Source organism: Fukomys damarensis, unplaced genomic scaffold (assembly GCF_012274545.1).
Source record: "Fukomys damarensis isolate Sample0158 unplaced genomic scaffold, DMR_v1.0_HiC HiC_scaffold_4, whole genome shotgun sequence".
Taxonomy (NCBI): Eukaryota; Metazoa; Chordata; class Mammalia; order Rodentia; family Bathyergidae; genus Fukomys; species Fukomys damarensis.
The window spans coordinates 25,113,237-25,139,109 of record NW_022900916.1 but is presented as its reverse complement, the minus strand read 5'-3'; the positions used below and the strand labels follow the sequence as shown (position 1 = coordinate 25,139,109).

Sequence of the window (25,873 nt, the reverse complement as noted above, 5' to 3'; positions counted from 1 at the left end):
TTTTTTTTTTTTTTTTTTTTTTTTTTTTTTTTTTTTTTTTTTTTTTGGTACTGGGGCTTGAACTTGGGACCTTACGCTTGGGAGGTAGGTGGCAGAACCACTGAGCTAAATCCCCGGCCCGCAGATCACATTTTCAAAGCCACACTGAACTGTCCTTTGGTCCAACCTAGATTCTTGGTGCTAGAGCCTGGGTGTGCGTTAGAAAGCAGCAGCCCCTTAGGGCAGATGTTTCTGGTCAGCCAGTGGCCAGCTTCTTTCAGGCAGATGTCACTGGGCCCAGGGTACACAGGCTGGGCTCTGGTTCCCAGGTGTCTGTTCTGCTGTTTGACACTTTGAGGCAGTGTCCACAATGCACAGCCATGTGTAGTAGCTTGTTCATTCCGATTTACAAACAAGAACAGTGACTTTGTGAAAATTAGCTAAGGGAAACGTGGAATTCCATCCTGGCCTTCCTCCATCCTCTATATATCCCAAATGCTGGATGCTCAGGAAGGATCCAGGGCCATGTGCATGTGGGCCTCAAAGAGGGCTACTCTCCACCAGCATGTGTGAGGAAGGAGGGTGAGCAGCCAGAGACTTGGGAACTGGAAAAGCCTTTCCTTATGCATGTGGCAATATGTTGGACAGGAAGTGAGGCGTCCCTTTCCGTACCTCTACCCTCCTAGAGTTAGCAAGGGAATGGGTGATCCCAGCTGATTCCCTCTTCATTGGTCTTCAGCCTTACCTACAATCGTAAGGGTGGCTTTAAAGTAACCGTATCTGTTAATCTGGCAGTTTTCATCAGCAATCTTGCTCAGCTCCAGAGGGTTGTCACCAGCAGGTACTGGAGTGTTTGGATAATAAGATGTTTTAAAAATAGTTACTAAGAATGGAATAGATATGCACGACATAGCCAAAAATCTAAACATATGTCTATATTTGCCTTTTAAAAGAAAAGCATCAAGAATTCTATACCATTATATCCATGCAGAAAAAAGTTTTTGTTTTATTCTTTGAGACTGTATAGCTCAGGCTGGTCTCTTTTTTTTTCCTTTTTGCCCAGTACTGGGGATTGAACTCTAGATCTTTCACTTGCCTGGTAGGCATCACTGAACTACATCCCTGGTCCAGTTCAGGCTGGTCTTGAACTATGTAGCCCAGGATGGCCTCAAACTTAGGGTGATCCTCCTGCCTTAGCCTCCCAAGTGCTGGCATTTTAGGCATGTACCACTATGCCTGGCTATGTAGAAATTTGAAGTAAATGTGAAGATTCATAGAGATGTGAGTGCTATAAGAGATATGTGTTATTATAACTGTTAAATTTTGTAAGTAAATATAACTTCTTTTTTTGAGGTGCTTGAGATTGAAGTTTTTGCCTATGCCAGACAAGTGCTCTACCTCTGAGCAACACCCCAACCCCAAACATAATCCCACATCTTATTTAAACACAATAAGCAAATGAAAACTTAAAGTTATATTACAATGTGTGACATGATTATGATGAAATAAAATAGGCCATAATAGATGCAGTCATATTTTAATTCAAGAGTCTAGTTTTCCAGGCTTAAATTCCAGCTTAACTTGTTTTTAGCTTTTTGAGGCCAAAGGCACATTATTTAACCTATCTTGGCTCTATCTGCTCATCTATAAAACAGGAATACTATTTAACTGCCATCCAAACACTGAACTGAGAGAAGGTATGTAAAACCTTCTTTTCCCATGGCTGCCATATAGGAAGTATGTAATAAACATGTTTCCTTACTCCAAGAATATAGGAAAAGGTCATTTTTCTTTTGACTGGCTCCCAGGTCCAAAGCTTACATTCCAAGAATCTTACTGTTACGAGCAAAGGTGTGAAGAAAGGAAAGAGGGAATACAAGACATGAATAATACATCTTGAATATAATTAGAGAAAAAAAGCTCTAATGCTCTCCTAGTTACATTTTTAAAGACGTTGGTACTACTTTAACAAGATGAAAAGAAGAAAGGAAACATGATACTGAAAATATAACCTTGTCTTCTCTTTTGTTTCAAAAGGCATTGAAATAGGCCAGTCTTGGGGAAGAGCATCAAAGCTTCAAAGCCCCCTTTCTAACTTTGTGACATGCAAGGATGAAACTTCCTAGGAGGCTTCCCCAGGTTTTCTCAGAGCCTTTTGAAGGTGACATGCCCGGACTTTCCTGTGTGTGGTGGGGGCTTCTCAGAGTAGTTCTCAGAACATTTCCAGATTATAGCTCCATGGCACGTTGGGTAATACTGCTGGGGGAGTTCAGCAAGGTCCTGACACCGCACTGGACTCAACTCCATGGTCGATCAGCAGGACGAGCTGTGATGGGCCCTTGGGATTGTCCCTGAATTTCATGGTGGTCCTTTGGGAGTGTCTATGGGATGTTCATTCAGCCCGCTCCAATACGTGGCTGGTGTGCTCTATTGCCCTAGGTTTGCTTGTGGAGAACATCTGTTATGGTTTAGATCTAAAAGGTCTCCCAAAGTCTCATGTGCTCAGAAATGACTGTTGGAAGATGATTAGATCATGGAAGAGTCACACTTACCAGGGGGATTAATCCAGTGGTTCCCAGCCTCTTTTTGCACCAGGGACCAGTTTCGTGGAAGGTTTGGGTGGGGCTTTGGGATGATTCAAGCACATTACACTTATTCTGTATTTTGTTTCTATTATTACTGCATTGTGCACTTTATTTCTATTATTATGACATTAGATTCTCACAGGATGGGCTCACTCCAGTTCCTTCGCATGTGCAGTTCATAGCAGGGTTTGAGCTCCTATGAGAATCAAATGCTGCTGGTAATCTGACAGGAGGCTAAGCTCTGATGTTATATGAATGATTGGGAGTGGCTATAGATACAGACAAAGCTTTGAACATCCACTTACCTCCTGCTGTAAGCCCTGGTTCCCAACAGACCACAGCATAGTACTGGTCCATGGCCTGAGGGTTGGGGACCCTTGGATTAATCCATTGATGAGCTCATGGTTGAATTTTCTGTTAGTTGGGCCGGGCTGGGAGGACCTGGAAAAGTGTATTCTAGTCCTGGGCTCCTCCCTTCTCTCTTCCCGCTGTGCTTCCTGGCTGCCCTGGGTTGAGCAGCTTTCCTCCACCACCATGGCCTCCTACCTTGCTGCATCTGCTCTGGAGCCAGTCAGTGATGGACTGAACCTCTGGAACCATGGGCCAAAATGAACCTCTCCTGATTTAAGTTTTGGGCATTGGGCAATGCGAGGAAAGCTGGTTAATACAGCACTTAAGATCACTAGTTTTCCCCTAGAAAACTACAAAATTATTTTAGTTGAAGTTCTTGACAGGCAGAATGAGCTGTCAGTGTATAGCCTCACAACCCTGTCATATTTTAAACGTAATTTCTTTTTTAAAAGACCAAATAATAAAAATTAGCAATTCTACCTTAGAGACAATGCTTACAAAAATGCACAAGGAATTTTGTAGATATTGTATCTATAAGGTCAAGGTATGACTGAATGATTAATAGAGGGAAACAAACATCTTAAATGATGGAAAGGAGACAAACTTTACCCTTAATTCAGTATTTATGTTCCTGTTGCCTAGAGACTGGTATGAGAGGCCTTCTTTAGGAAAGTAGAAAAGTTTATATGATACAATGATATATATATTTATACTACTAGAAATCCAGAAATGGTGATGTGGTATTTCTCTGGGGCTCAGTCATGGTGGCCTTTTGTGACCACTGAGAGGATGTCAGCCTGGTTTGCTGATGGAGGCTGATGGCCCAGAGGGAAAAGGTGGTGATGGCCTGGGTCAGAGTGGTGAATCAGATGGAAGCCAGTGTTTCCCAAAGGGGACACTTAGGGACTTCTCAAATGCCCTTACATACTATTTACAGAAGTTGATATTTCATCAATCTTCGTTCAACCCTGATCAATTTTAATGGCTGAAGATGCTCTGGCTTACTGACCGAGAGATACTCTCAAGTGGCATCTTTTCTTGGGCCATTTAGAAGTTGCTTTCAAGTATGGTTGGCTTTCATGGGACACTGGTGAGAGTGAGCAGGGTAGGGAAGGAGGACCTGATGCTTCATAAGGAGCCAGCCATGAAAACTGGGAGAGAAATGGAACCGTGACCAGTTAGAAGACAGCAGGCAATGTATATACGTAGCAAGGGCTGGTGCAAATTGGGAGGATTAGGGATACATTTTTATGGGTCACCAAATTCTACTGGCAAAGTGATTTTAAACACACTCTCCTTTCTTCCTTGTTCCAAAGGCTTAAAATGGCAATAAAGTACTTTTTAAAAAAATCAACAGATACAAAGTGGAATCACTATAGAGTCGCTACAGAATTCTTTTATGTAGGCATTTATTTATGTGTGTGTGTGTGTGTGTGTGTGTGTGTGTGTGTGTGTATTTATTTATTGGTGCTGGGGCTGGAAGCCAGGGCCTCAGACAGTTGGCAAATGCTATATCACTTACTACATCCCCAAGACTAAGTTACACTATTAAGTTCCTACTTCGGGGGCTGGGAAAACAGCTGAGAGGTGTAGTGCTTAGCATGTGGAAGGCCCTGAGTTCCGTCCCTAGTACTGCTAAATAAGTAAATAAATAAATAAAACCTACATCAGTGATGACGAACCTTTTAGAGCTTTCAATAATAACAAACAGGCAGCTGCATCACTCATGCCATAGGTTTGGCACCAATGAGCTACACGAATATTTTGTAGCCATTAAAGAATCCCCTTCAAAGACCACCCACAATAATATTTACCTGAAGAAGGGATAGGTTTTGGAAGTGTGGAAGGTGATGGACACGGTCCAGGCACTGAGCCTTGCACAGTGAGGTTAAGGTTGAAGGTTCCATTGAGCACGTAGGTGTGATTCAAAGTATGATTGCTGGAAACAAACAGGCCAGTGTTGTCCCCAAAGTTCCACTTGAAGTAAATGGAAGACTCATTGAGGAAGTGGCTGGGATCATGAATCAGGGCATCAAATATAATGGGGAGGTCTCTGAGGAAGGTTTCATCGGACACATTTCGATCATTCTTTTGAGACATGGTCACAAATACAGGAATATGATCTAAAGAGAGTCATCACAAAAAAGAAAAAAGAACGCTTCATTTTAAGCAAAGGACTACAATAATTCTTTTAGGTTAAAAAAATAAAATCAGAGATAGCATGAATCTTTCCTTTCATATGCAAGTTTTCTAGAGTTTCCGAGAGCTACTCTAGAAAACAGATGGGATACAACATAATTAAATACGTGAGCTTGGGCCAGGTCCCAAGTGACTCATAACCAAACCCAGAACACTTGGCCCTAATTCATTCTTTCTTTCTTTCCTTTTTTGTTGGTACTGGGGCTCAAATTCAGCACCTTGTGCTTGTGAGGCAGGTGTGGTGCCACTGAGCTAAATCCCCTGCCCCCTAGTCCCTTCTTAACCTGCTAAGGTCAACAGAATGAAATGCTTCATCCTGGGTTAATTTAGATCTCACACCACGCACCTGTTACCACGTACACATCTCTGACTTGTGCGATGGGAATGTACGCCCAGCCGTGTCTTCTGTAGACAGTCACCTCCATGACCTGAGGGCCAAGCGTCAAGTTGGCTGTGTTCATAGAAATTCTCACCGAACATCTTCCCAGCTTCTGGAAATACTGACCTTTGAGAGCACGGATATTTTTAGTTACTGGCAACATGAGATGATCATTAAAGATGTTATTTCTTAAAGACTAGGGACAATTTAGAGAGTGCTCTGAGGAGAGAAAACAGGATGATATTATAATGCTGTTTCACAAAGGAGAAAGGGAAATAGTGCTGATTTTCATGTAAAACTTTATAAAGCAAATGCACAGTTTTATAATTGCATATAGTTGGTTAAGATGAAATATCTATTTATTGGGATAATACATTTAGTCCTTACTTTACAAAAAAATACTTCATATAAGTTAAGTGATTTGGCATTTGAAGCACAGATTTTTCCCATAGAAAATTCATTTAATGTAATAATATCCAAGAGACTTAAAAATTATCTAAAAATGTAGCTTATTTTTATAACAATATAACTACAACTTTAAGCAGATTTCTTTAAAAGGATTGGAATCATTCACCTTCTAAAAGTAGTTATGTATAAGAATATAGAAAATAATGAAAGAAATATAGGGTATGATAGATATAAAAGGGAATGGAGTGGTGCCATAAATACATTTCTAGGGTGACTTTGAATTGTTCCTTTTTTTCTCCAGTCCTCAAACTAACTGCTACTGGCTGCAGGTGAAAGCAATTTTTCTTCAGGGCTCCAGGACTTTTCTAATCCAATCACGGTGCCTGACATAGCCTGTCACCCTGGTTTGGGTGTTGTAAGATGCATGCTTGTGAGACCAGGTTGTTTAAATGTTTATTGCACAGTTGAACTTGTGAGAAAAACACCTCGTCTTGGGGCAGGGTGTAATTTGGAATGACCCTTGGCCTTGAGCTGAAAGGTCAGCTCTGTGGAGGCTGCAGGGGAAGTGGGGTCTCTCTGGGTAGTTGCACATGAGGGTGGTGTGAATCCCAGCACTGAGAGATGAGGCCACACTCAGGGGAGGGAGAACATCACTTAACCCCGAGACCAGAGCAGAAGACGGAAACACAGGCAGTCTCATTAGAAAAACAGGGCAATTTCTAGGCTGAAGGCTGATTTTTAAATAAAGACATCTGATCTGGTTAGGTTAATGGGATGTGAACTAAGCTAAAAAGCCTCAGGAGTGACAGTGACCATGAATGATTCACCAGAAACTGTCAGGACTGTCGGGGGAGTGACAGGCCAGGGAGGTCACATTTGGTGAGGAGACTGCAGGGCCGTGATGCACTGGGCAAATGTCAGCCTTACAGAAATTGATCTAACTAGATAGACATAGTACTTGACATATTTTGCACTTTGTTCAATGGGGATATGTTAATGTTTTATTTTGATGTGTGAGTAAGCTCACTGAAGAAAATGGAGCTCACTTTATGATTTAGAAATCTGGAGACTGATCAGAGGGCAGTTTTCAAATACTCAGCACCAGGTGGCCCTGGTGATGTTTTAAAATAAGAATTCAGCAGCCTTGCTAATAATAACCCAAATTTGCTTCTTCTAAAATAACCACTTCATCAAAAATAAAGGACAGTAAGTGCCATTTATAGTTTAAAAAAAGGGAGGGCAAGCTGTCAAGGAAGAGTAGTTAGATTATTTTATTTCTGCACAATAAACTCATGAAAATAAATATATTTTGATGACATAGTCAAGTGCTCCATGATAGTAAGCAAGAAGTTGATTGTAATCAAGAAACATTAGTATTGAACACTAATGTTGATGGTGCTCATCTGTTCTGTGAAGTTGGGATGATTTTTATTTCTTATATTTGCTTTTCTACATTTTCCAAGTTTCCTACAAAGAGCATACATTTCTTCATATCTTAAAACATTCCTTTGAGAATTTTAAAAATAAAGAATAAATGCCTATCCATGCGCCATCCAAATAAATATTTTTTATATTACTGTTTTAGATACAAAATTGAGTTTATTTTATTTTTTAAAAATATTTACTTATTTATTTATTTGGTACCGGGGATCGTATTCGGGACCTTGCAGCGGCGGCACCCCTGAGCTAAATGCCCACCCCAGCAGTTTGTTTTTAGAAAACAGAGCTGAAACCCTCCCCCCACCCGCTTCGCCTCGTTTCTTGATTTTAATTCTTTGGTGTCCTGGAGATCTGACACCAGGATTTCATTTTGCTTTGTCCATGTCCACTAAGCTAAACTCTGGGTGTTCAGTTTCCATTATAGGTTAAGAAAAGATAAAGTTAAAAGTATACAGAAAAGTAGAAAAGGGACCAAGGGACGTTTAAGAAGTCTAACCGAGCGTGTGAAAGACGTAGACGAAATTCCACTTCCTCCACCCGCGGGGGCGGGGGAACGGCTTGCCGTCGGGGAACACGTGGTGCCCGCCCGGGCCAGGGCCCCAGCAGCTGTCCTCTGACCAGGCTGCTGTCCAGTTGTAAACGTACAGGTCCGAAGACAAACTAGAGTCTGAACAGAAAGAAACAAGGCACCAAATCATCTGGACGCCGAATGCGGGGTGCGGGGGCTCCTTGCTGAATTAAGCACTTCTTACACTTTCTCCTAACTAGTTTAAAAGTCGTTACAGGACTAAAAATCTAACATTCAGAACTCACCCAGTGTTATGCTTATGACTCGTTCGCTTTTTGGCATATTATGCTATTTTTGTTAGTTTGTTTTTGTTTTTTTGGTACCGGGGATCGAACTCAGGTCCTTGCACTTGCAAAGCAGGCGCCGGAACCACTGAGCTAAATCCCCGGCATATTATGCTATATTTCAATAGACGTATTTTATCAAGAGATTTTCAGGAAAGTTTATCTGCAACATTCACTTCATACATTCATCTTCCAATTGGGCCTCCCAGTTCCAGCCCCTTTCAAAACAAACTGCACAGGCGACCGCTCAGTGGTCACGCTCAGGTGCAGGGTTTTTTCCTGTCTCGTTTGAACCATGGCTCTATTCCCGAGGTCTTCAGCACACGAATGCCCTGAGAATTCAGGCATCTCCCACAAAACCAAACAGCAGGGCCAGTCCTGTCGCAGTCTCTGTGGCGTATTTGTCCATAGTGTATGTGCCGTTTGTCTCTTCCAATTAACTAGAAAAAAGAATCAATCTCTCTCTCCTCCCATCCCTCTTTTTCCCCATATATGGTATTTCCCAATTGACACAGTCCATGATCAAGACAATCTCATCTAGAAATTCCTTCACTTTGTAATTTTTTATGTCACTGGATTTTCCCCTTTGGTGTTGGGGATTGAGCCCAGGGCCTTTGCACTGAGCTACATCCCCATTTCCTCTCCTCTTTTTAATCTGTAATTTTTGAGACAAAGTTTCACTAAATTATCCAGGTGGGACTTTCCTCTAGGGGATAAACATGAGTAAGGAATAAGCACATCAACAATTTAATAGACGTTCTAAATAATCAGATCATAAGTGGACTGAATATCTTTGTCACTGAAGAATCTCAGTAAAAAGCTGTTTTATGCTCTGTACAACTCTGTAATTTCTTCGATGCATCTGTGCTTTTTAAATTATATACAAAGAGCTTATCTCTTTAAGAGCAAAGCAAAACCGAAGTGTACACATCTTAGTGTTTGTGCCAACCATACAGCATTTGCTTAATACTGGCCAGCAGAAATTAAATTGATCAGCAAACATTTGTCAAATTGGCTGTTCTTTCTTTTTTTTCTTTTGTAGTATTGAGGATTAAACTAAAGAATGCTCTATCACTGAGCTACAGCCACCCTCCCCTTTAAATTCTGAGACAAGTCCTTGCTAAACTGCCCAGGCTGGGCTCTAGTTTGAGATTCTCCTGCCTCAGTCTCCTGAATAGCTAGGATTACAGTGTGTGCCACAGCACTAAGTTTAAGCGTAGCCAAAGAGGTTTTTATTTTAATAGACTCTAAATCTGAGAATCAACAAGGTATTCTCTGTTCAGTGAGTGAGGTACTGAGGAAAAGCTGTGTGTAACAGTGTCGCTTGTAAAAGGTTCCAGACAGTGAAGTGGGTTTGGCGGATGCTGATGTTGATGAGGGCCTGGGTGGGACCACACACTGCCCATCCCTTGTTACCCATCTTGACGAGCAAGGTGAAGGGACCATTGCAGCATTTTGCTGTAAGCCAAGCACCTGTAAGCGAGGCTTAGGAGACAGATCGCCAGTAGTTTAGGAGAACCACTGAGTGAGTCCTTACCGTTTCTGCAGTTCTTCTCATAGACTATGTTGCCATTGGCATCTTCCTTTTGGCATCTGGGGAACGCGAGGTTCACTGCAAATGTGATGTCTGAGCCCACCAGTGCTGGGGAATTGCTGGTCAGGATTGCTTGCACTTGGCCTCCTAGGGCAACAAAAGGTGGAGCTCACTGATATTTTCTCTCTTTCTCTCTCTCTCTCTCTCTCTCTCTCTCTCTCTCTCCCCCTCCCTCACAGTCTTGCTATACAGTTCAGACTGGGCTTGAACTCACTATGTAGCCCAAGCTGGCCTCAAACTCATGGCAATCCTCCTGCTTCAGCCTCCCTAGTACTGGGATCGCGAGCATGAACCACGACACCTAGACTCAACTCTTTTTCCTTTCATACATAAATATACATTTAAAGTAGAGTCAAATCTGCTAAAATGCCTCTTTGATACTCTGGTTTCTCTTCAGATGTATAAATCTTTCGCCTTTTACTAAAATGCCTCTTTGTGATACACTAAGTTTATTTTCTGGATACCTAACTTTAACTTTCAGAGTACAACATTCTAGAGGATGAACAGAAAAAGTCAGACTAAAGAATTCTCTTACCACAATAAGAACATTTACTTAAAACAATTTTTAAAATTCTGATCGACTGGTTGTATTGTTAGGGGCCAGGGATTTAGCTTAATGGATCTGCTTCCTGCCTCGCAAGCACAAGGTCCCGAGTTTGATCCCTGGTACCAAAACAAACAAAAAAGTCTGTATTGTTAAATTTTAAAACACAAAGGCTAAAGGATTCATTCCTTTATCATAATGGAAAGATATCGAAGACACTTTCTGATAAAGCACGCTTTTTTTTTTTCAGTGCTCAGGCTTGAACCCCAGGACCTTGTGAATGCTGGGCCAGTGCTCTGACACTGAGCTCCATCCTCAGCTTTTTTAAAATTTAATTTTGAGAGGCGAGGCTTTTTCAGAAGTGGCTGGATCTGGAGTGTGTGGCTGATTCATGGTGCAATGCTAGGCTCAAGGGCACTGGGATTGAGGGTGTAAGTGCTACCCACCTAAGCAGCCTGAATAAGATAAAGGGACAGAAAGATGTGGTTAAGGCCCCTTTTGCTTGCCTTGCTACCTTCTGGGCACCATGAGCTGTTTCTCCTCTGCAATACCCCTCTGCCATGTGTCACTCTGCCTCGGAGCCAGCCAACTATGGACTGAAATCCCTACAAACTGAGCTAAATAAATCCTTCCCCCTTTAAGTTCGGGTGTCGAGTATTTTTGTCTCAGTAATGAGAAAAGTAACTAAGATAACAGGCATGTGCCGCTGTCACCCTGCCTTTTTTCAGCCACACTAGTGAATAATCAAAATCCTTTTTAGTGTCACAGGTCTTCTAAAGCTTACCATTCTCGTGTTAAATAAAGCTGAAGCTAAACTTGCTTGCTCTCCAAAATATTCCAAGGGCTATGAACTTAGAATTTTCTAAGATGATTAAAGATTATTTTATGACTTAAATAGTGATAATGTTGGGGTAGAAGACAGATGGCCAAATCTAGGTACCACTCACTTCACAACTACAGCACTACCATTCACGAAAACAACACGAAGCAGGAGTCCTAAAAAGCTCTATAGTCCACAAGACTAGAGAGTTGTTTGGGTATAATCTTTTGATTTACCTTTCCAGGAGCTTTTCCATCTTGCATCTCCTCTCTTCCACACTGGATAGAGCTTTTCATCCCAGTCATTTTCATCAGAAGACCAGCCATGTAACTGGTTGTGCTCCCGCATATAACCACGGTGCCTTTCATTGCCCAGCACATCATAAAACCCTGTCAGTATTGGAAAGACAAATCATTTTGTCTATTCAGTTTCTCATGTACTTCTTACACAACAACAGTCAAAGAATCTTTGTTGGAAAAGCAACACATAATATATCCCATACAACAAATAAATAGACAATGCTTTTAAAAAACAAGTCTCCTAGAAATACCTTGAATGTAGCATTTGGAACCTCTCTCTTTATGTACTTTAAAAGAATAAAAACATTCTTTGAAAGCAAATATTTTTTAGCCATCGTGGCTTCTCAGTGTCCTTTGAATATTTGGATTTGGTATAATATCATTAAGAAAAACTCCAAGGCCAATGTTCTTCCTAGTAATTTTTGCATCTTTTTTTCAGTCTGAACTACTTTGTTGGCTGAAGAAATGCCAGGCTGAGGAATTCTAAGAGACACATACTAGTACTGGAGATTCCACTCTGGAACAATGTTTTAATAGCCCAGAGTCTGATCTGTTTTGGTGAATGTTCCATATGCAAATTTTGATTTTATTTTATTTATTTATTTTTTGGTATCAGAGATCAAACTCAGGATCTTGCACTTGTGAGGTAGCCATTGAGCTAAATCCCTAGCCACCATATGCAATTTTGCAGTCCATACTTTTTGAGTAGAGTTTGGGCTGGGCAGTGGTAGGGTGTTTACCTAATATGTGTAAGACTCCACATTCAATCTTTAGCACAGAAGGAAAATAGTCATTTGTGTCTAGTTGATAGTGTTTTTCAAATTGTCTATATGTGTATGAATTTTCCATCTACTCATTATTGATTTCAATTCCTGAGAGAGGAATCTTGAAATCTCCAACTAAACTTGTGCATTGCCAATATGCTTATTTCTGCTTCCAGTTCTGTCAGTTTTTGCTTTATATATTTTGAAGCTCTGATGTTAGGTGTGTATGCATTTAGAATTATTGTCTTCTTGATGAATTGGTTCCTTTCTCATTAGGAATTGACCTTCTTTGCTCCTGGTAATATTCCTCCTTCTGAAGAAAAATTTGATATTAATGATTAGTCTTTAATTGACATACCTTTTCTCCATTTTTTTTTTACTTTTACCTTGTGTTCATCTTTATATTTGAAGTGGATTTCTTGTAGGCAGCATATAGATGGTTGTGTTTTTAAAAATCTAGTATGACAGTCTCTATTTTTTTATTTGAAGTGTTTAATTTACATTTAATATAAGTATTGTGGGATTCAAGTCTATAATCTTACTTGTTTTCTTTTTGTCCCATCTGTTCTTTTTTCCTTCTTTCTTATTTCCCTGTACTTTTTTGAATTATATTTGGATTCCATTTTATGTCCACTACTGGCTTATTGGTATACCCTTTAATCTTATTTTGCCTTTTTTTTTTTGTTTGTTTGTTTGTTTGTTTTTGAGACAGGGTCTCACTACGTAGTTGAGACTGATCTGGAACTCACTATGTAGCCCAGGCTGGTCTTGAACTCACAGCGATCCTCCTGCCTCAGCCTCCCAAGTGTTGGGATTACAGGCATGCACCACCACGCCCGGCTAATCTTGTTTTGCTTTGAATGGTTTGCTCTCAGAAGAGTTTATAACATAATTCTTTGTAATCTTGAATTGCTATCTGTCTTTTCACTTTGCCTGACAATCCTGATGTTCATGTGTTCTCTGCTTTCTTTGGACATTATAGCAGATTGGTTGACTGCCTACTTAGCCTGAATTCTTTCTTTCCTTTGCTGGCAGAGCCTCTATTATAACAGATCAAACTTCCAGAGGCTAATTAACCTAGCTCAAACTTTCCTTACAGTTTGGGCAGGAATAAATTATTAAATCCTGGCCAGTGAGATCTAGAGGAAGACTTCTGGGAATTTCTGGGAGAAGTCCTCCTCCTTTTTAAAAAGAAGAACAAATTAGAATTGACTTGGGAGATGGCAGTATAATGACATGATATCTGGACCTGTGACAGTCATATTTAACTATGAGGACACAAATCTGAGGAAGTAGCTACTACATCAAGGGTATCAGAGTAGAAAGCTTCAAAAGAAAGAGTCGTGGATGACATTGCTGAGCCATCAATCTAATTCTGCCTTCCTCTGGACTGATTGCTTAAGATGATAAGTGTCTTACTCAACCTATTCTGTTATAGCCAAAAGCTATCTGTAACCCTCAGTTAGTTCCTAGTCACGTGCTGTCTTAAAATGCTCTCTCCCCAGTTTATATTATAGGTCCTACATATTGGCACAGTCACAAACTTAGAATGCTAGTCCTTTAAATCTTGGAAGAGGACTCCCTCAAGGAGTGACATTTAATGGGTGTTCAGAAAAGCCTAGTTGAATGCCTGACACTAGTCTCTTTCTTCTGTTCCTCTTATCAGGTAGGGGCAGGGAGCAGCAGATGGAATTGGGGAGAGTATTGAACTGAGATTCATGGGACCTGATTTCTGGCCTTGGTTCTGCTGCTAAGCAGGCTATCTGACCTCAGGCCATTGCTTTTTCTGGGCCTTCAAATCAGATAAAACCCAAATGTCCTGTGATTCTGTTCCTATTTGGGAAAAGATACTAAATAAGGACAGGAAATTCACATTTATCAATAAATGTTTATCTTTGGAAATTCACTTTGGACTGAATCATGTGGAAAGAACTCAGATTATTTAGCTCAAACCCCTTCACTTTGTAGATGAACGACCCAGGCCTAAGAGAGTGGTGAGAGTCACCTCTAGGGTCATCTTTAGCCTGGAGGAAATGAAAATTCACATCTTTTAATTCCCAGGGTTAGCTTTCCATTGTTCCAGAAAACCTTCTCCCTTACATCCTCAGAGAAAGTTGGTGTTTTCAGAAATGTAATCAAAACACAGATTTCTCCTCTACTTTTAAATTCAGAAGTCAAGGAAAAATACAAACTTAAAAGGAGAGTAGCACAGGACAGACACAGATCAATGGGATAGAACGGAGAATCCAGAAATAGATGTATCACACTTTTTTTTTTTTGGTACTGGGGATCGAACTCAGGTCCTTGCACTTGCAAGGCAGGCAGTAGAACCACTGAACTAAATCCCTGGCCCCAGAAATAGATATATGCTGGTATGCCCTACTGATTCTTGACAGAGGGGCAAAAATAGTCCAATGACAAAAGGTTGACTCTTCAAAAATAGTTCTGTAAAAGAGTAATAAACATAGCTTACAAATTTTCAGGATTAGAGTTAGATAGGATTGCTTAGACCTGACACCAAAGGTATAATCCATAAAAGGAAAAACTGATACAGTATATTGGATCTTAGTTAAATAATGCTTTGCTCTGTAAAACTGCATGCGAAGAGGTGGAAAAGGAGAACTACAGAAAAGGACAAATTATTTGTATACCACATTTCCCATAGAGGACTAGCATTCAAAATACACAACGAATTTCCAAAATTCCACATTACAAAATAATAAAGCACCCAGTGAGAAAATAGGTAAAAGACATGTATCATCAAAGAGGACTTACAGATGGCACTTGAACACATGAGAGGATATTCAACGTTGTTAACCAGTAGGGAAATGCATAGTAAAATCACAGTGAAATATCCCTGTAGATCTCTCAGTGTGACCTCAATGTAAACTAGTGACAGTACCAAATGCAGCTAAAGATGTCGAGAGAAACTGGGTCATTCATACCTTGCTGGTGAGAATATAAACTGGTACAAACACTGTTTTTTTTTTTTTGGTTTGTTTGTAAAACTTAACATGCAACTACCATACAACCAAATAATTATATTCTTTGGTATGCATTCCAGAGAAATAGATCTTATGTTCACAAAAATCTGTACATGAATATTTATAGTGCTGTTCCCTATTATCCCAAACTGAAATAATCATCAATAAAAATAATCAAACTGTTGATGCAGCAACTTCAAGGAATCTCCAGGGAACTGAGCTTTAAAAAGCCAACGCCAAATGGTTACACACTGTGTAATCCCTTTGTGTGGAATTCCAGAAATAATAACATCATGAAAATGGAGAGGTAATTTGTGGTTGCCACAGGCTGGAAGGCAGTACAGGAGGAATTCGTTTGACTATAAATGGACAAGAGAATCTTTGTGGTAGTGGAACTACTTTGTATTTTAACCAACTCAGCGCCAGCAGTGTATCTTGGTTGTGATATCATGTTTTGCAATATGTTACCCTGGGGCAAATGGGGGAAAGGGGCTCTTTCTGCATTATTTCTTACAGTGTCAAGTGAATCAAATTACCCTCCAACTGAAAGCTAAATTTAAAAATAAAATAAATGCAATAGCAAGTAGATATCAAAAGAAAAAAGTGTATGTGCGCGCGCACCATATTGAGGGTAGATGTGGAGGTAAATGTGGAATCACACCCAGCACCTCCGAGGCTGCGGGCCGCTCCCGGCTCTGGCCAGCCGCCTCCTTTAATGCCTTCTTTCTTCTTACTAGGGCTGACTGCAAGGGCTAGGAGTCCCTTGGTGTTTGAGTCACTGCTAAATCCCACTTGCTTCCGTATCATCTAGCCAGGATACCTAGGGCAAGTCTAACCCGGGAATGCCTACCACACCGCCTGGTAAGCTTGGACTCTTCCTCGTGCCAGCAGGCTCAGCGCTGCGGGCGGAAGGCTGGGGCGAGGCGCGGGCTCCAAGGCTCTGGGTCCCTTTCGGTCTCTGCGGCTACAGAACCCTGGTAGTCTGTCCGGGGAGGGACACGGTGCGGGGAGAGGTCTGTTGCCTAACAGTTCCACCACGAGTGTCTCCCAGCCAAACACTTTGGTTAGCCGATCTCAGGAGAACTCTTGCTCACTTTTGCAAATGAGGAAATGCAGCCCAGCCCTGAGACTGGCAGGGAGCCCATCCCCTCTCCACCGCCCGGCAGGAGAGGACCACGGCTAGGCAGCCTGCGAGCTGCATGCCTGAGGGTGAAGTCCGTGTCTTCCGCGGCTCAAAGGGACAGTCACAGAGCCAGGCTTCCCACGCTCTCCTGAGGCCCAGACACAGACATCAGGTTGCCAGTTCAGCTTGTCCCCGTGTCTGGACCCTCCTCTGCCCACTACCAGTGCCGACCCTCCCGGCCACGGTCACAGTGAGAATCACAGGAGATGGGGCAGCCCCTGGCCCAGGCGCCCTGAATTTGCACGCCCCCCGCGTGGCTCCGGAGACCCCCAGTTGACTTCCCACATCCCCCCATGAGGCGGAGGGGCCTTCTGGGCAACGCATGGTTATTCCCGCCTTCCTGTGCACTTGCTCTGTCAGAAGGACAGGGGCTGCTCATCCCCTGGATGGTGCAAGTGGGCGACCTCTCTCTCTCAACCCTTGCTGCACACTGGAAGGGCAAGAGGAGTTTTAAACAGGGATGCTCTGACCCCATTTCCAAAGCTGCCCACTTCATTGATTGGACATCAACGTTGTGAAAAGTGTCTCATCCTCTAAAGCATAACTAGCGTAGAGAAGCAAGCACGGGCTCTTCTCTCAGTAACCTCATTGTAGTAGCAGCAAGCACCAGCAGGTCTTTGGAGAAAGCTCAGCTGGGTTAGCAAGAGTTTCTAGCGCAGGAGTGAGAGAACCTGTCTGAAGATTTGGGACCCTATCATTTAATGTGAGTTCTCACCCTGTTAGATGGAAGTCAAAGTTTGGTTAGTAGAATAGCTTTATTCTCCGGACAGAGGCTGTCTTCCTTCCTCTAGCCACTGTTCAGCAGGTGAGGGGTAGCTACTGCAATGGAAGGCAACACCGTGGGGCCTCTTGGTTCATGCCTCCCATGAGCTCAAAGCAAAGAATGTGGGAGGAAGCATTTTGCTATAATTGCATTTCCAACAGTTTGCAGAGGAAGAAATGAGTGTGGTCACCGGGGAGCTTCAGTCCAGTTCTGCGTAGAAGACATTAATACTTATCCCTTCAGCCAAGAGCCAGAGAATGGGAGAAACACAGAAGCAGAGTTACTCACGTTTGGCCGAATCAAGGGGCAGTCTTGTAGCCAGCAGCAGAAATCCCAGGATCCAGTGGAGACTTTCCATGCTGAGTTCTCACGAGCCTAGGCTGATCAGGGCTTCAATCTCCTGTCTGATCCTCAGAGAGCAACAGCAGTCTCCCGGGCTCTGTTGTGCCCCTCTCTATTTTAATGAAACTCCAGGCCTCAGGGCAGATCATGTGATGGTATTAAGCAGCATTGCCTGATGTGTTCTCTTGAATCCAGCCTCTTACAACTCATGTGCTTGTGACTCACTCTCCCTTGGCATCTATTTATTCACAATTGTTTTTTAAATTTTGCAAGTCCACATCTATCAGTTTTAAGGAAACTTTCTATCCTATGTTCCTAATTTAATTTTCTTTACCAAATAAAATTTCAATTCTCCAACCTCATTGATGATGAGTTTTCTGTGGCCCCTTTACTGCTCACTTTTCCAGCTCACACACAAAACATGCTTCTTTTCCTGTAATGTGGATGACCAGGTCCTCTGATGCTAGCAAATGTTTTTAGGTTCCTGTCCTTGAGGAGCTAGGTGGGGAGGTGTATCTCTGTTCATCTGAAATTTTGTTATACATATATGGCTAAAAATTATACATATATGTAGTTGTGCCAGAATGTCCTGGAAACAGTGGCACAGTCTTCCAGTAGCTCAGAAATGTACTCAAAAACTAAGAAGCACATTTAGGATATCGGTGTAATTCCATATAACTTTCAGAACAACCTGTCTAACTTTGGGTAACCTCTTGCAAACCATTTGTGTGTTGTTATCATTCAAGATCAACTGCATAAAACACCACATACTTATATCATGGCAAGCAGGCATTAAGGGTGAAAACAAACTTGTCTGGAATTTAACTTTTGTACAGTTAAATTATTTCTGGTTATAGAATATTCAGAAAATGTAGCAACAGGAACACTTAACTGCATGGGATCTTTCTCTGAGGTGCATCCACATGACTATTTTCAGGGGATTAGAAGTCTTGCTTAGGGTGAGGTGAAATTTGGGGCACTGATTTATGTATCAGTTGTATTAAATGTGTAACAGAAATTAAACGATCTGTGAAATAAAGTCTACTAAGCAGAACTGGTCAACTTCCTATCCTTAGGCCAAGCAGAGCTCTTTGAAGCTCCTTTTTCAGCCTTTGAACACATTATTTGTGACTATAAAAGGGTTTTAAAATACTGTATAGATGAATAAATGAATAATGAAAATATTAGTTTGATGTAAGCAATCTATATAGTTTTGTTTATTTTACAATGTGTGTGATTTTTATGATTAAAAAGGCTTTCCAATTTAGGGACAACTTATTATTTTAAGTATTATTGTCCTTTGTTGCTGGCATGATTCAGGCTTATATTTTCACATAGATTAGCCATCTCTGTCCCTAAAAAATTAGAAGTGTTGAACTCTTCTGTTACAAAACCTTATTTTTATTTTATTTTTCTAGGGAGATGTGATAATCAAATTTGTCTTTTATATGTCCTCACTTTCCTGCCCAATAAGGAGAGGTGGCAATAACTAGGGCAGTAGTCAAGGTTGGCTGTTGAATGGAAGTGGACAGGAAACTGGACATTCTTTCTTTTTGAAATTACTTCTTGATTCCAAAGAAATATGAAATGGATAACCTGACTCTTGATAATCAGCAGATGGCAATATATAAAGTAGCTTATTTTGTGTTGTTTCTTGAGAAAGAGTTGTTTTGGATAAAGAATATATCTCGTTTGTTTTAATTTTGAAAAATAAAAATCATAACCGTGAAAAAGTTTGAAATAATTCAATGAAAGAAGTGAAACATCTCAATTATTTGGGTTCACAAAGATGATGACTCTATTAAAAATGAGATTGAGGAAGATAAGTAATAGTTGTTCTTTGAGAATGTTCCTGCCTCTAAGCATCTTGATTTTATCCTGACCAGAGGAGCAGTACATGAGATGTAACGAGAGCAGAAGGCACCCAAGAGGATGTGTGGAGTGGCAGGTGGCTATGACACTCAGGAGTCATGGCAGGCTGCAGCAGAATTAATATTTCTAGTTTTAGAAACTGCTCCCACTGCATGCTTGTGAGGTCATAAAAATTAGCTACAGTCTCTTCCCTACCTCTTGTAGACAGCTACTGTACTCATTTTGTATAGCACCTATAACAAATAGCCAGAAACTCAAGTCTTAAAACATAGATTTTGATTTTTTATCTTACTGTTCCAGAAATCAAGAGTCTGAAATCATTCACATTCAGCTAAAATCAATATGTCAGCAGCATGGCTCTAGCAAGGAATCTGTTTCTTTGTGTTTTCCACCCTCTAGAAGCTTTCCATGCTTCTGGGCTTGTAGTCTTCTCCCATCTCCAAAGTCAGCAATGGCTTATTGGGTCTTTCCCAGTTTATCCCTCTGACACTGATTCTCCTGTCTCCTCCGTTTACTTACAGGATGGTCTAGAGCCATCCCCTGTCTTCATGTTATATATTTTGTGGGGTTTTAAATTTTTTTTTTTTTTTTTTTTTTTTTTTTTTTTTTTGGTGCTGGGATCGAACTCAGGTCCTTGTGCTTGCAAGGCAGGTGGTGGAACCACTGAGCTAAATCCCCGACCAAACCATCTCTATTTTTTTATTTTTAAATTTTTTAAAAATTGAGTTTATTGGTACAATCTAGGTATACAATACGGTTACATTCATTATTGGGATCCTGTACCTTTATATAATAGGACTTGATTCTCATTTTTTCCCCTTGTCCCTGCCCTCCCTTCACCCCCTCCTCCCCTCCCCATTTACAAACACTTTATTTCCATTTTTTCAATTTTTCATATTTTTTCCTCTCCCTTATTACCTTTCCCCCACCCTTCCCACTTTCCCTACACCTTTAGCCCTTTACTTCCTTTTTCACATTATTATCTCATTAGGATCCTATTATAGTTTTTCACACCAGAGAAACCATCTCTTATTTTGAGTCAGTAGATCAGACACCTCCACTCACCCGAAACCTTCCTTCCTCCCCTCCCCTACAACACACTGACAGGTTTGGTGGTCATGGTGTACACATCTCTGAGGACCCATTTTCCTGTCTAGCAGTTATATAGCAGCTGACTTGGCAGAGAATTTTGCTTGTGAAGAAAGGTGGATGATGGGAATAGTCAAGGAAAGCACATCCCCAAAGGGACAGACCTGCTGAAACTAAGCCTTTGACATCTGGCAGAGTGGAAAGGCAGGAATAAACTCAAGATAAAGGGATCACTTCAAAGAGAGAGACAGTCCATGTGACTACCTTGCTCTAACGGGGCCTTTCAATGTGTCATAATCAGAGTCACGGTGTTCACATTTAAGCCTTAGCAAATGACTCAGAGACTTCAGTTTCATGTCTAGCTCTTCCGTCTCTCCTGTCTGGGTGCTCTCTGCATGAATGGGTAACCAAAGTCTCTGTTCCCAAGGTTTACCAAGCTTTGAAATTGCTTTCCCACCAAAATGTTTTCCCCTCACTTTTAAAGAAAAGAGGAGAAAATGGGCCAGGTTAGTGCATGCTTTTCAGTCACCTTTGCTGTGGTTTCAGCCGGAAGGGATCAGACACCAGATGCAGAAGTTTTCTTCTTGATGCTGCAAACATTTGTTTTTGACATGTGTTTCCCCCATAGAGTTCTTGATCTTATGAGAAATCAGAGCAGTAGGTGTAGAAGAGTGTGGATTACCACCCTATTTAAATTCTAGCTTTGTTTAGAGCATTTTCTCTGAATTATTAGTGTGGAAAGACAGTAAGACATAAGTGCTTATTGTGCAGTTGTGTGTCTGTGTATGTGTGTTTTGTGGTGTGTGGGGTTTGTTTTGTCGTGCTGAAGATGGAACCTGCAGCCCGCTGTGCTAGGCAAGTACTCTACCACTGAGCTACACTGAGCTACCTGCAGTACTGTGCTGCTCTGGAAGCAATGGTGAATGTTCTCTTTTCTACTTTCAGTAACTGGAGAACAGCTGGGCACAAGCAAGAAGCAGAATGGTGAGAGGAAGAAGGAAGAGGGAGTAGGAATAAGAGTGGCTTTCTGTTCTATGATAATCTGGGATTATCCAGAAATGTCTCAGAGCCCTGGAGCAGCAGCATTGTACCCATTTATTGGAGATATATGATAAGGCCAAGAGAAGCAGCTACAACAGAAAAGAAAAAGGAGTTGGTTGTGGGAGGAAGGCCAGGAAACTAGAGATAGAACACACTTTAGAGTCTTATTGTCAAACCTAAGTCCATCTTTTTCTCAAAGAGATTTTTCCCACACCAGATAGAATTTAATTCAGTAAGCCCTGGTGGAGGTCTATCTTTCTATAATGGTTACCATCCACCAAAGCATGAGCAAAAATTATAGGAGCACAAGATCTCATTGGGAGGAAAAGGCATTAACCCATAAAATGGAACAGTATGAGATGTTATTTGAATTTTTATGGTGGAACATTCCCAACATAAACATAAACAGGGAGAATAATGAACTTCCATTTCCTATAACCTCTGGATAAACCTCAAAAAGTAAGCAGACGCAAAAGGTCATATGTTAGAAGCTGGATAAGGTGGCATACCACTGTAATCCCAATACTCAGTGGGCTGTGACAGGATACGGTGAATTTGAGGCCAGTTTGGGCTACATAGTGAATTCAAGGCCAGCCTAAGTTACATAGTGAGACCCTGTCTCAAGAAAAAAAAAAGTCACATTGCATCATCCTGTTCATAAGAAATATTCAGAACAGAAAAATCCAGAGAAACAGAAAACAGACTGATGAGTGGGTGATTGCCAGAAGTAGTACAGAGGAGGGAACGGGGAGTAATGGATTTTATGTTGGAGTGACAAAAATATCTAGGAACAAAAATATCTAGAGGTAGTGGTTGCATTATCATTGTGAATGTAAAAGATGCCACTGAATTGTTCACTTTGGTTAATAGTGTTATGGGAATTTCACTTAATTAAGAAAGAATGATCATTAGTAATTAATTCAATAACACCCTTCATCAGGAGTGGCAGGTGTGATGCTAAAAACTGAGAGTGCAAAGGAGAGTAAGGCTCCTGGTTTTAGGGAGCCTACAGCTTGTAGGAGACACCAGCCAGGTGAGGAAGCACATGTAGGTGCTGTTAAATGTCAGCCAGGACATGAAGGAAGAGGCTGTTCAGTCCCATCTGAGTAGTGCTGTCCCACAGAAGCATAACATGAGCCATGTATGTGAATTAAAGTTCCTGATGGACACATTTAAAAAGTAAAAAGAAAGTTAAAGTGATTTGAGAAGTGTGATTTGTTTAACCCAACATATCTAAAACATCATTTCAGTGGGTCATCAACCTACAACATTATTGATGACCTATTTCACATTCCCCTTTTCACGCAAAACCTTTGTAATCCAGTGTGTGTTATAGTGTTTGTCAGTTTAAATCAGCGTTTTGCAGAGCTTGACAGCTGCATGTGCCAGAGACTACTGTTTTGGAGGTAGTACCGTTCTGGAGGGACAGGAAGGGCTTCCTGAGGGTCTATGGCTTGGGATGCTCTAAGAAGAAAATTGCGGGAGCCTGGTCCAAGAGGTGCTGAGGAAGGAGGGGAGCCCAGGCCCGCAAGCTGTGAGGAGACCTGCAGAGTGCAGGGGGGAATCCAGACTCTGTGTGGAAGGTGAGTGGAATAGGGAGGAGGTTTTCATGCACATCCAGTATTTCTTTTCCTGACTGATTTTTCAGGAGTGGAGATAAAAAGAGGAAACATAGGGGCAGAGTTCCCATTACATGTAATTAATTTAATGACCACTTCCCACACTCGACTGTCCGTCTCCAGCATTCTTTTCAAAGTGGAAATAAATCTTGCAAAACTTGGTGGTAAAACTTTTGATCTCATCTTAGTCATCAGCGTCTTGCTCAAGATAATATTTCACTGTTGGCCCAGAGTAAAATCTTTTCGGCAACTGATTTCAGCAGCAGTGGAGGATATGTATCTATAACTTCAAAGTTTTTCAATTTTGTTTTGAAATAATTTTAAATGTACAAGGAAGTTAAAGACTAATACAAGAACTCTCATGGAGTCTTGACCCAGGTTCACCAATTTTAGTATTTTATTTTTCCACATTTGCACACTATCTAATCTACATGTACATGTATAAATATATGTGCACAGATGCTGTTATTATATGCTTTTTAAAAATGAGGTGTAAATTATAGACATCATGCTCTTTTACTTTTATTCTGTTTTTCTTTCCTTTTCTTTTTTTAGTACTGAGGATTAAACCCAGGGCATTTTCACTGAGCTACATTCCCAGAACTATTTTATTTTAAGACAAAGTCTTGTTAAATTGCCCAGGCTGGGCTTGAACTCTCCATCTCCTTCCTTGACTTCCCAGAGTTCTCGGATTATACTTGGCTACCTTTATATTTTTTAGCTAATGTCCAAAATCAAGGACATTTTCCTAACATTAGTACATTGTAGTGATCAAAACTAGAAAATCTGACATCATTACAGTAATAACTATCCATTTCTTTTTTTCTGGTACTGGAGATTGAACTTGGGACCTTGCACTTGTGAGGCAGGCAATGGCACCACTAAGCCCCTGAGCTAAACCCCGGGCCCCAACAACTATCCAGTTTTGCCAATTATTCCAAAAACACCTTTTAGAGAAGCCCCCCCAATCTTGAATTGTATCTAGTTATGTCCATTCATGTCCTTTAATCTGGACTGTTCACTCAGCCTACATTATCTTTCATGACATTAATATTTAAAAAGCCAATTTAAAAAAAATAGAATGCCTCATTTCGGAGTTATGTGATGTTTAGATTTAGGTACCTTTTGGGCAGGTACACCACAAAATACTACATAAGTGATATTACTTCCTTTAAAGTACATCACATCTTCCAATAACTTTTGGGCATTTTTATTCATTAAATTAAAAATGACAGGATTTAAACAAATTACCTTCAAGCTGTTAACACAGGACAGAATACAAAAGAGAGTCTAGGTCTAGGACATCCTTGCTGACTGAAATTTAGAGGATTATGACAGTAAGAGGGACATGTCAATTCTTGTTTATAAGATAACGTTTTATGGACATAAAAAGTAGCAAGTTTACTCTGATTTTAGTACATACATGAAAATTCTAAAAAATATTTAAAATGTGATTTCACAGAAAATACTCACATAAATGTAATGACACATAACTCAGCTCAAATACATAATAATGTGCTCTTTCTTGTAGCAGATCAGTTTTTATAAGAGGCTGCATCCCAGAAGGATTCCACCTTGCCCTCTACCTTCAGCATTTCCTTAGTCCACTAGGTGTGGACAATAACTTTCTTGCCCACTCATGCACTTTTGTTTTAATAATCATATGAACCTAAAACTGATATATCTTTATAGCTAAATGGTATATTTTTATTAATTTCTTACACAGAATGACTGAAAATGAAAAGAGAATTTTGCTCAATACCTCTAAGTAAAGGAAACAGAGGCAAAAGAAATTCAGTTCAGTAAAGAGGGTGCCTGTCTGTGCCAAATGGAACAGGATGGTATCCCAGGGCTGAGATCTCTGAGGGGAGCTGGATTCTGGCCCAGCATCATGGGCCTCACCCTCACTCCCCCCAGGGATCTGCACATCAGGGAGGGAAGAGGTTATGGCTGCAAGTGGATACAAACTCCCTTCTTGCCTGCCTTTGTACCCATTCTCCACAGAACGGAAATTCTACCAAGACTCTGTGTGTGTGCGTGTGCGTGCGTGTGTGTGTGTGTGTGTGTGTGTGTGTGTGTGTGTGTTAGGGAGGAAGATGATAAGAGGTCACAAAAAGTACAATGTTTGACTGACACAGAAAGCACCCCATAGGTATATTTAAATTTCTGTGAGAAATATGATTGACTAGAGTTCATAGCAATAGTCGAAGCCTAAAGTTTAATAATTTAGGTATGTTTTGTTTTTGTTTCAAGCAACTTTTCACCCTCTTCTGACATTAGGAAGCATCTACAATGTCAGTGCTATGTACTTGATTGGTCAAGGCAATTGTCTTTGTGAAAAACTGTATTATTTGTCTCACATAAATGTGTCATTTCTCAAAATGGCCCCTACTTGTTCTGAGTTGCTCTGAGGGGAGGACTGTGGTTGACTCATCTGTGTTCACACCTGAGTTTTACAGGCAGGTGAGATGGTTAGGGGGCAAGAGCGAGGGGACAGAGCCCACTAAAGTCACATATGGGGGAAAATAAAGCTGAGAAACACTGTTAAGGACCAAGTTAGAGCAACCAGATTTTAATTTATTTTACTGTGGTGATAAGAGTTCAAACTCAAGGCCTCATGCATGCTAGGTGAGTACTCTGCCAGCTTCTGGGCAACCACATTTTTAAAGAGTAAGTAAAACTATTACATCAAAACTCTTCTGGCTGGGTATGGTGCTGCATGCCTCTAATCCCAGCACTTTGTAGGCTGAAGCAGGATTGCAATGA

General features: G+C 41.0%; 1 protein-coding gene across 2 annotated transcripts in view; it reads right to left on the bottom strand.

The window, feature by feature from the left end:
* Positions 1–65: 65 nt before the first annotated feature.
* Positions 66–25,873, bottom strand: part of Gpnmb (glycoprotein nmb) — a 37,074-nt gene continuing 11,266 nt past the window's right edge. The window contains exons 2-8 of one of the 2 annotated variants that reach the window (XM_010641115.3): positions 17,433–17,724; positions 11,388–11,540; positions 9,731–9,874; positions 7,838–8,008; positions 5,461–5,619; positions 4,730–5,038; positions 66–823 (exon numbers count right to left, since the gene is read on the bottom strand). In XM_010641115.3, the coding sequence (XP_010639417.1) occupies positions 705–823; positions 4,730–5,038; positions 5,461–5,619; positions 7,838–8,008; positions 9,731–9,874; positions 11,388–11,540; positions 17,433–17,502 (1,125 nt within the window). In that variant the 5' untranslated portion in view covers positions 17,503–17,724 and the 3' untranslated portion in view covers positions 66–704. The remainder of the gene's footprint in view (positions 824–4,729; positions 5,039–5,460; positions 5,620–7,837; positions 8,009–9,730; positions 9,875–11,387; positions 11,541–17,432; positions 17,725–25,873) is intronic. The other variant, XM_010641116.3, reaches the window with a different exon arrangement.